Source organism: Pygoscelis adeliae, unplaced genomic scaffold (assembly GCF_000699105.1).
Source record: "Pygoscelis adeliae isolate BGI_AS28 unplaced genomic scaffold, ASM69910v1 Scaffold141, whole genome shotgun sequence".
In the NCBI taxonomy this organism is placed as follows: domain Eukaryota; kingdom Metazoa; phylum Chordata; class Aves; order Sphenisciformes; family Spheniscidae; genus Pygoscelis; species Pygoscelis adeliae.
In genome coordinates, this window is record NW_008824231.1 from 3,283,285 (window position 1) to 3,294,572 (window position 11,288).

An 11,288-nucleotide genomic window follows, 5' to 3' on the forward strand; every position below is an offset into this window, starting at 1 on the left:
TGTCGCCTCCTCCTCCGCAGTGCGGCACCCTATGTCCACCTGCTCCAGCAAGAGTCCCGACGGGGTGATTTGAGGACGCCTACATCCTTCCTGACTGGCATTTTTTCTAGCGTGCATAGAGAGGGATGTCAGAAGGCTAGTTTTAGTCTTAAGTAGATGGATGCGGGCTGTTTAACTAATTTAGTTAGTAAAACAAAACTTTTAGGAAAAAAGCTGCCCACTGAAGACTTTTTGTATGTGTTGGAAAAAAGGCAAAATGCAAACTTTACACTTTCTGAACTTTGAAAATAGTTGCTTTTAATACATCTGGCACACTACAGCAGAAACTTAACCAAAAACTACTGTATTGTGCCAACATTTTTCCCCCCCCTATTTGATGTAATGGCTTGACTAAGTTAACTTTTTAATGTCTGCTTTTAACTACAGATGTTATTTAAATTTACAGCACCCCTGACTCAGTTCTGTATCAGGCAGGCACGGGCAGTGCTCAGGTTGGCCTCTGGGTGCTAGGGGATGTTCTTCCTTCCCCGCTCTCCCAGTAATGCAGTACTGAGGGACGAGAGCAGGCTGCTAATAGAGATTGGCCCTCCAAAATGGCTATTTTGAAAGTTTCAATAACTGGGTACGTGGATATTTTATGCTCAGTGAACTCAATACCTGGTTATTCCATTTTTTTTCCCAGTTTCTAGATAATTTTCCCCTATTTCAGCGCTTTTTTTTGTTAACTGAGCGTGAGGTTTACTGGATGTCATTTAAAGCATTACCAAGCTTCAATTTTTTTTTTCCTGTTGTTTTTTTTTTTTTTTCCTGTTGTGAGCACCTAAATAAGAACCTGCAATACACCCACTCTAATTTAGTCCCTTTTCCCAGTGCCAAAGTGCTAGTACCAAAGGCGCTGACTTGGTGCCTTCGCGCTTTTTTGCTGCAGTTGTTGCCTGAGAGATTTTCTGCATTTTTCTGCCTCTCTGGTTCTACGGTTTGTTTATAAATCATTGTTATTTCTACTGTCCAGGGATCTAGCCAAATTCTGTATGATAATGAGAAAAACATAGGGCTTTTTTTCTTTTTTCTTACTGAAAACGTTTGGTGTACCACTGAGATTAATAGCCTTCCGGAAAGTTTTCCATGGTGTGCCGTATTTCTTTACTGCAACAGAGAAGTAACGATGTTATGGTGGGTCGTTTTTACCATCTACACAAGTTGCTTGGTTTGAAAAGCGTACCTCTGCCCCGAGCTGCTGAGTCTTACTTAAAACTTTCTGTATGATTATGTTCCCGCCCCTCCGTGTTTAGTCTCTGGGAGCTTCAGGAGGTCACTGCGTGCTGCTGGTGTGTTAAGCTGTCGCTGCTCTGTGTTTTTAATGTTCCCTTTTGCACCCTTGAGTAGGCAGGTGGCACGCGGTGGTAGCGGCAGTGGATTTTGGCAGGTAATGTCCTCAGACCTGTGAAGGTTAAATGCGTGCAGCTCGCTAGCGTTGCGTAATGCTGGTGCGCTTAGCGTCTTGTGGGACTGCTTGGGACTGCTAAGCTGCTTCGCTTACTGCCGTGAGGCTTTAGGGTGGCTTAAGGAAGGAAAGACTGTAGGGAGTGCCCAGAATGAGGGGAGAGGATGTAGTTAGCAAATGCGGCCTAGCTGAGATTCAGAACAAATATACAGAGTTCCCTGATTTTCATATGTATTTTCTTATGTTTCAGGATTTTCCTGAGCATTGCAACATGATGCTCCCCCTGAGAATTTCCAAGAGCAGAAACAGACTTAAATAATTTTTAAGGACTTGACAGAAATCGAGGCGAAGAGCAGAGAATTGGTGTGGTATTTGAGTCTGAGATTTGTGATGGGAAATTCCTTGGTGCTGTTCCATAAACTTTCTCACATTTTTCACTCAGGTTATTTAGAAGTCGCTGTTTCTGAAACAGACTATAAACCAGTCTTCTGCTTAAACATATAAGGAAAATATACCTGGTAGCAAGTGATTATTTAGACTGAAGCAAAGAACGACTGCCTATACAATAGATGATATTTCAGCACAGTTTTTTCAGTATTTATCAAACAGATATCTGTACTGACTTACCCTATTCAAATTAGTGCCTGTACCCTGCATCCAGGTGAAATTTAGAAGACATGGCACTAGTCAAAAGCCTATATTTGTTTTGCTTTGTGTAACTTGGTGTTCAAGTGTTTGAGTATGCTAGCTTTTTCTTTCAGTTAGTCTGCTGTCAGCTAGAAAGATATTACTTATGCCAGTAAAAACAAACAAACTTCCTGTAGTTTGGGTTTTTTATGTAGTTATTTTTAATTCACAGACAAGATTTTACAGGTGAATCATAAAGACATCTAAGAAAATGGTGATGCTGGCAGTCCTACTTTGATTTCAAACCAATTCCCCTTTTCTTTTGACTGTTTCATGGGACACCTTTGATTTGAATCAATAGCAGATAGTCTATTGACATTTGAATCAATAGTTACTGTCGTTTGGGTTGCTGAGGCTTACGTTGCTGCTGTTATTATATTGCCTGCTGCATAAAGTCCTGTGTTTTGCCCTGTTCATTTTTACTTCATCATTTGGTCTTACTATTCTGTGTTCATCAATTCAACATCCTACAACGCTGATAGTATTTTTGCAGGAGTGAGGTTTAGGTCTTTGTTGTGGTTTAACCTCAGCCGGCAACTGAGCACCACACAGCTGCTTGCTCACTCTCCCCCCGCCCCGGTGGGATGGGGGCAAGAATCAGAAGAGTAAAAGTGAGAAGAAAACTCGTGGGCTGAGATAGGAACAGTTTAATAATTGAAATAAAATAAAATAGTAATAATAACAACAATAATAATAATAGAATATACAAAGCAAGTGATGCACAATGCAATTGCTCACCACCTGCCGACCGATGCCCAGCCAGGCCCCGAGCAGCGGCCCCCCCGGCCAGCTTTCCCCCAGTTTATGCACTGAGCATGACGTCCCATGGTATGGAATGTCCCTTGGGCCAGTTTGGGTCAGCTGTCCTGGCTGTGCCCCCTCCCAGCTTCTTGTGCACCTCCAGCCTTCTCAGTCGATAGAGCATGGGAAGCTGAAAAGTCCTTGCCTAGTGTAAGCACTACTTAGCAACAACTAAAACATCGGTGTGTTATCAACTTTGTTCTCATCCTAAATCCAAAACACAGCACTGTACCAGCTGCTAGGAAGGAAATTAACTCTATCCCTGCTGAAACCAGGACAGTCTTGATGTTAGCACCTAGCAGGCTTTCATTCCGTTTTAAATTCACACATTCTAGTTAGACCAGTATGGCTGCTGAGCATAAAACAGTGTGTATATGCATGCATACAAAAACCTGTTCAAAATATTTTTATTAATGTATTCTTAATTAGGGATTAGTGTTTTAATTGGCTTTCTGTGGTAGCAAAAGTTCTTGTGCAAATGCAGTTATTCCAAGAAAAGCAATTATGTTGTGTAGGAAAATGTTATAAACACAAACTGCAGAGCATTCATAAAACTGTGCTTAGAAACACTGATTGATAGATTCAGAGTACTTAGGGTTCTAATTTTCTGGTCCACAATGAATCACTTCCTTTATAAGAGGAAATTAGCTGTGTATAGGCTTTAAATAACTTACAAATTTTCTTAATTTTTTTCCCCTGTATTTTTCTTCCTCATAATGCGTTTTGGGCCGTTGTCTAATTTGCTATGAGATACTTGCATACATACTTCCTGTATTATAATTTAGGTCACAATATGCTCCCAATAACTGGTATTTGGAAAACCTTAAAAAAACCCCTGCCGAGATCAGCAATTGCTCATCTGACATATTAGTGAAGTAAATGCTCTGGGAAAGCTGTAGGAACATTGCATCTGCCTGCAGCCCACTTCTCTCTTAGGTTACCTCCAAATTCTGTTACTGAAATGTTTAGTGTTGGGTTGAGAGAAATTACTTTTGCACGTTAAAAATAAGCATTCATATTATTTAATTCATGCACAAATCAGAAAGCTTAGGCCAGGTAGCCAGTTTTTGAGTCAAAACTGTAAACACAGCATATACTAAGTCCCGTGGCCCTTTTGCTTAGAAGAATCTTGTTAGAAAGCACATGGTTTAATGGTATCCCGACTGCATAGCGTGTTCACAGCTAGGTGGTCCTCTCTGGGCATTGCAACATCCAAAACACAGCAAACGTTTGGAAAGTTGATGTAGACTGCTGGGAAATCCGTGGAATCTGTGACCGTGTTTTTGAGAACAGTCTCGAGCAGCATGTTGCTGCTCACAGGCAGAGGTACCTTTCGGGCCGTGATCTGCTGCTGCTTTTCTTGTGCTGATACCACTAATCAGGCGTAGCATAAAGTCACCTAGGTGTTTCTGCTGGTGAGGTGCAATCTGTTCATGGAACGGTAGGAAAGATGAATTGAAGCCAGTGGAAAAGAGGGGTTGGGACTGTGCAGCTGGGAGCGTGAAGAGAGGGCATGTCCTCTGCCCCACCTACAGTCAGTGAGCTATTATGTTAGGTGAGTGCGTGTAGAACTGTGGTCCTGGGTGTGCTTTATCAGGCTTGGCCACCTTAGTACAGTATCTCATGTGCAGTAAGTATAATCAGTAGTTAAGGCGGCAGCAATTTTCCAACTGTCTGGTGTATTACCATCTAACAGTAAGCAAGAGACAGTATAAGTAAGTAGAAAACAAAAGTGGAAATTGGAAATCAGTACGGAAAAGACATTTGCTTTCTGACACTCTTTTTAGTGGAGGGGAGCTGGATGTAAAAATGACACAGCCTAAGGCTGTAAGGAAGGAAATACAGCTTTTGAGATATTACCGTCTCCTGCAGCAATACTCCTCCACACCATCTAATTGGATTCTACTTTTTTGTTGTGACAGAGAAACAAATGTGCTGAATAACAGCTTTGTTTTGTTTTCAGGGTGATCGACACAAAACTCATAACTCTGCGTCAGCCACAGATGGACTCTCTGCAACTTCATTTATAGAATATCCAAAATGCAAGCCATTTATTAATTCAGATTTGCTGCGCTCCTCACGGAAACCAGTAATTCCGTATCCTGAAAGCAACAGCAGAGGTAATAGTTCAGCAAAGTTGTTTTCTTAGCTGTTTCCAAATCATGTGGTGAAACATTGTATGTCCACATCTACAAAGGTTGCAGTGTTTTTATTCTTTTATCACTTCCCAGTGATGAGCAGGTCACCTGTTTTGTCGGCCCTTTGCACTTCTCTTTCTGAAGGAAAAAGGTCATCTTACAGCTGGCGATTGTAAAAATAGTCCCTTTAAGACTGGAGCTGCATGGAGGCTTAAGGGTATGAAAACCTTGGTATTTTTTCCTTATAGGGAGAAAGTGAAAGATTGGGGATGAATCCTAATATTACTCAGACTAAGTAAAAAAAATCAGCGTGATACGCTCAAGTCCCTGTTCCAGTAACATAATTCATGTCAGAATTACTAGAGACTTCTACATTAATGACCTAGTAGATGAAATCTCAATTCTTGAAGTGCTATTTAAAATGCAGTATATGCTCAATGCCATCAGTTTTGAGAGTGCTGTTGACACAAAACTAAAGGAACCTTGTGACAGATAAAAAATTGGATGTGCAGGAAAGAGCTTCCTTATGAGTTACTGATGCAGGCGTGTTTTTGTAGATTGTGTTGCATGTTGCATTAGTGACAAACTTGTGACTTCAAGTTTTCACTTGCAACTTTTTTCAAGCAGGGAATCTGCCAACTCTGAAATAAGTATGGGTGGAGGGAGACAATCTGATAAATTATATCCCTTTTTAAAAATTATGAAATGTCTTTATTTTCAAAAAATGTTTAAGTAAATATGAATACATACTGAAAATTAAATCCAACAGGCAGATGATCCAATATCTTACTCTTTTTGCATAGCTTTTAAAAATGTAGAAATGTTCTGGAGTGTATATTTTAGTAATGTTAAGGATATGGGAATTAACTTCAGATGGGAAAATAGATTTGATTGTTCTTGGGGGTCCTTACTGCACCTCCTACCCTCCAATTTTTAAAAAAAAATCATACTGAAGAACACTGAAGTCGAGTATAGTAAATTCTGCTTATTTTGGTTTGAATTTCTTTGTGTTGTATATGTGTGTGTCTCAGTGTACGTAGTTGGTTTTAAAACTCTAGTAAGGATGACTGAATGATGCTTGGCAACCTGTTGGGTTTCATCTTTATCTAGTCATTGCGTGAGTTGCTTCATTGCTGTGTTTGTTAGTCATTACTGTAAATATACAGAGATTTCAGTTTAGCTCTAAGGATAATAGTAACAAAGGGGTTTGATAGTTTCAGCTATGAGCATTTCAACTGAATCCTGATAACAGTAATAGAGAAGAGGGTACAGTTGGTGACTCTGATCTTGCAAACAGGGCCAAGTTACCGATAACTTTCCCCTTAACTGTGACTGCTGTCACCCACTTCTTATTTACTTAACAGGTACCTTAAAGCAGGTCATTTTTACTGATGTGATACTCTAATGTGCTATTCTGCATTTCAAGATTTGATGAGTTTTTACTCTGGAAAACTCATTCTGATAATTATTTTCTTTTTTAATTCTGTAATCTGATGCTCAAACAAATACGCAGTCCCAACTTTTCTTGTGCTCATGCATTCTGTAATTAAGGTGCATTCTTTTTCTAGAGTGGGTTTAAGCACAAAGGAGTGGGCTAATGTGACCTCGCAGATTAGTCTGCTATATGAGCTGTCTGTACAGATGTTCCTGTGTTATACTTTAACAGGACTGTATAGAGGAAAGGGCTTATGGTTATGGTTCCCTTTGCAGAATTAAACAATACAGCTAAGAGACGTAATACATCAGATTACCAGCAGATGGTCTAATTGCAAGGTGATGCGAGTTGTATTACAACTGCTTTTCTTTTTGTGGTGATGAATATATAAAGGTTTTGTGGAGTAATTGCTAAAGCAGGGAATGGAACAGAAAGAGGGAAGGTTGTTGAGCAGAAAGGAGATGCATGTATTGGGGGTGGGGGGAAGAGGAGAACACAAGTGCAAAAACAGAAGAATCAAGAAAGAGCTGCCACTTAGAGAAGTAAAGACTTTTATAGCCCTTCTGATAGCTGACCTTCATTCTGCTCTGTGACCATTCATAGGAGCGTTGTGTTTGTGTATTTGTTGTGCTAGCATGCACTTGTGGAGGAATAATAATACAGAGAACTGCCACTGTTTTAACTATCTAGTTGTGACCTTTCATTTCCTTTTGATAAAGAGTCAGAAGATGCACTGTTTGCACTTAATCTACAGAACATTTACCTGCCTTGTTCTGGGAAATGGATGCATCTTTCCCAAATATTTCGGATGAAGGTGTGTACCAAGGGCATCTATTAATTTAAGACTAGTTTTAGAATCAGTTATGGTTCAAAGGGAAGCAGCTCTTAATTCCTGGAAGGAGTCCTGGGTGCTGGTAAGGAACACTCTGACTGACTTACATAACATGCTTTTACAAAAACATTTCAAGTTCAATGTTATCTTGAAATGAAGACTTAATGCTATCTAACAAAAGGTACTTGTTCAATTACAGCAATATTTTCCGCTCTGAAGAATCTCCAGGAAAAAATTCATCGGCTGGAGTTGGAACGGCTTCAGGCGGAGGAGAATGTAAAACACCTCAGCAGAGAAACGGCAGACTATAAAAAAGTACTAAGTGAACAAATGCAACACAAAGACCATGACAAGACTGAAGTGTCAAAGAAAAATCAAGGTTGTTTGCAAACTTTATATAGATACTACAGAACACTGATGGGGATGAAACTTGAGTTTTATCAATGCATAAAACTATTTTAATTTACTTTGTTCAGCATCTTTTACTTTGCAGTGACACATGGAGTTACGAAGAAATAATTTTAAAAAGCGTACTTTGGTTTAGGGATTTGCATGCATACAGAAGTTCATTAGGCTTAATCAGTGAGTTTCTTTAGATGGTCCTTTTCCTCTTTGTTTTGGAACTGTCCTGAAAACATAAAAAAAAAAATCCCTGGAATAAGCAGTGCATAATTGCACTTTTTCCCCTTCTGTTATCTTCAGAACTGGCTTCTCAGCTGGCAGCTGCTGAGTCTCGGTGCAGCCTTTTAGAGAAACAGCTGGACTACATGAGAAAAATGATCCAGCATGCAGAAAATGAGAAGTCGCATCTCTTGGAGAAACAGGTGTGTTTCAAGATTATCTCAGGGTTAAATTATAAAAATGATGAACTATGTCATGATTTTTTGTAGTTACTGTAACTTTAATATCTTTAAGTGTGGATGTCTATTTCAGCTGGCCTTTATATGCTTAGGTATGGATAATCTCCCTACTTAAATTTCCCAGTCTTATCAGGACCCTGGTATTTTCTGCCTTTGTGCATCTGCCTCTAAGGCAATATCAGGCTCAGATATTAATAAGAATTGTTTGCTTCTGTGTGATTGGCTTACTGCAGTAGCTCATCCTTATCCCTCAGCGTTATAACCATGTGCCACTGGAAAAAAGTTCCCTTTTGTGTTTATGCTCTTCAGATCTTTGGGGATTTTCTTTACTAGTACTACTTTTGCTAAACTGGGGCTGAAATACTGATTCTGTGGAAATAGAAATTGTACTATTATTTCTCACCATCAGTGACTGTGGGATTTGGGCTATATCTAAAATGAGGTTGACTTCTGTTTTATAGACGTATGGATCACCTAGAGCTCTCTGTTCATTGGTCTCTGTGGCTGTCCTATTTCAGTCTATTAAATATTTACTGAAGGAAAAAATTAAGAAAGCTATCTCTAATAGCTGAGTAATGAGGGGTTTTTACCACGTTGGGTTCGGAGGGAGGAGTGACTCTGCAGAATTCTCTCTCATCTGAACCTGAGTGTGAGGTTCCCAACATTGATGGACCAGTGGCGCGGTTGCTTCCTAATTGTAGCACCATCTAAAGTTGCACAGAGGAAGTAGTAGTTCCTTTGGACTGTTTATGGGCCTCCTTTGTGCTGCAGGCACAAGGCTTACTACAGATGGTCTTGTTTTATTGTGCTTATAATTGTTTTGCTTTTCACTTCTCCCTTCAAGGGTTCGTTGGAGAGAGATCGGCTTCTTGATCAATCACATGTTCAGTCTAAATTGGAAAAGCTGGATATGCTGGAAAAAGAGTACAGCAGACTTACTACAATGCAGTCCATAGCAGAGGTCTGTCATTTGTACTGGATAATATATCAGATTTATCTTGCTTATTGTAATCGGCACTTTATAGCTGTATGTCAATAATAGAGCTGAGCAAAACTGTGCTGTAGAGAAAGACAACAACTAAACATCTTTTTAAAGCTGAAGTGTTGTAAAAACTTGCAGTTATTGCTGGAAGTCTACGTGGCCAGGTAGGCTTTCAGTCACTACACTTCATTCATAGCCTTAACGGTGTCTGTTGGGGTTCCTTTTTTGTGATTAGCTGGTGCATAGGTATGCAGGATTGCGGGCATTCTTAAGCTCCCAAGTTCTGAGTTGCCTTGTGTGCTACTGAGTGCTAGCAGTTCTATTCTGTTATGACCCAGATTTGACTTGACTTGTGTGGGTTTGATGTGTTTGTTTTTTCTTTTAGCCACTTGCCTTCTTCCTTAAGAAACACAATTATTAGTTATTTTGTGCGCAGAATTCTGGAGCCTGGCATTGCTAGACCTCTAGCGCTGGCTGGCTGTCAGTGGGTTTGAACCAGTCTGCCTCTTCAGGATTCGTTTTGATTTGGTAGCTTTTAAAAGTGCAACATGACCGTGTTTGGTCATATTCTTTCTGTGTACCATCTGTGGTGCTGGCTTGTGAAGTCCGGTCCACATCCTACCTCTTTCTGCTGCTGTAGAGAGACTGCAAGACTCCCAAGCATGGGAACTACATAGGGCTTAACCAGGGAGAGGCTTCCATCTGCAAATTTCTCCCCCGTCCCCCTCAAAAGGAGCAGATAGTACATGATTAGATCATGGTATTGAGGACAGCTCTGGACTCTATCAAAATTGTAGGCTTGCCACCCTGCACACCAGCCCTTACCAGGTGCTGAAGTAGATGGTGTTTTTCCAGGAGTACATAAGGCAATATTTGATAGTAAATCTTTAGCTAGTTGGTCTGCTGCAGGACCTTTAGATGCTACAACTATTCTTGGAAGTCCCTGACCCAAGGCAGCTGTAACAAGCGGTTTAAGATCTTGACACCTCATTGTGGTGAGCTACAGTTGTGGACTACAAGTGCCTGCGCTGTTTACCTGGGCCAAACGCTTGCGAAGAGAGATGAGTGTCTCCTGGGCCTTGTTCACTGAAAGTAGCAGTAGGTTCCTTCAGGGTTTAAATAACTCGTTCAGCAACTGGAATTCCTTTCTGAAGGTCTTTTACAAAGTTTTTTGACTGGTGGCTGGACTTTGGTGGGGCTGGGTTGTTTGTCTTTTTGTGCCTGGCTAGTGAAAATAATTTCAGCCTAACAGGTTTTCTATTTTTTTCTGGATCAACCTAGATGTCTCTGATTCTTTGATACCTTTAGGAAGTAGTAGCTGTCACAATTAAATATGTTTCAGTGGAATTGGGTGTTAAATTCACACATCGATTCTAGGAACTGAGAGGGGTCTGGATTTAGCGGTGACTAAAAGTCATTTTTCTTGTGATCATTATGCTGTCATGAGCTGCTTTCTGATAGGCAGGTCTGGCCACCTCTGTGCTTGCGGGCTGTTTCTATGTGAGAATCCATGTGCTAAGTGTTACCTCATAGTCCTGAAAGGGTGACTGCACACTTTGCTCAAAACAGTTGCATCTGTTGCCTCTTTGACCTCTGCTTTAGTTGTGGCAAGACCACAGGAGCATTTGTAAGTTTAATTTGAAGCAAGAAATAGATAAGAAAGACTATTTCCATACATGGTGTGCTGAAATGGATGGAAAGTGGTGAGATGACTACTCATGCGCGAGCAATGATTTAGCTGCCTCTGATTTCACTCTGCCAGAGCACAAGTTGTGTGTGGGTCTTACTGAGGCATTTAATCTCTGCAGAGCCACGACCTGGTCCTATAAGTATTACCTTCAAGCAATTTGCCAATGTTAATATTGGTTGTAAAAAGGAAATGCTGAGACTCTCATTCATGTGAAGTACTCGTAGTTGGAGTACTTACCTCAAAAGCATTTTCTGGTGTATGTTTATTGCAGGTGTAGTCCTGTAGTGCAGTCTGATGCAGATAGCTGACTGTGAGAGGGTCTGAACATGTCTGTGTCTGAGGATGGAGTTAGGGGATGGGGTTGTACCCTAAAAGTGCAGTTTGGGCTCTGGTTTTGCATGTGGCTAGATGGCCAGAAT

The 11,288-nt window shown here is 40.6% G+C and overlaps 1 protein-coding gene across 1 annotated transcript in view; it reads left to right on the forward strand.

Annotated features, from left to right (window-relative positions):
• Positions 1-1,841: 1,841 nt before the first annotated feature.
• CEP57 (centrosomal protein 57kDa) overlaps positions 1,842-11,288 on the forward strand; it is a gene marked incomplete at its 5' end in the record, with an annotated part of 18,595 nt that continues 9,148 nt past the window's right edge. Inside the window, 5 exons of the mRNA XM_009334857.1 lie at positions 1,842-1,886; positions 4,896-5,052; positions 7,537-7,716; positions 8,040-8,161; positions 9,042-9,158. Of these exons, the coding sequence (XP_009333132.1) occupies positions 1,842-1,886; positions 4,896-5,052; positions 7,537-7,716; positions 8,040-8,161; positions 9,042-9,158 (621 nt within the window). The remainder of the gene's footprint in view (positions 1,887-4,895; positions 5,053-7,536; positions 7,717-8,039; positions 8,162-9,041; positions 9,159-11,288) is intronic.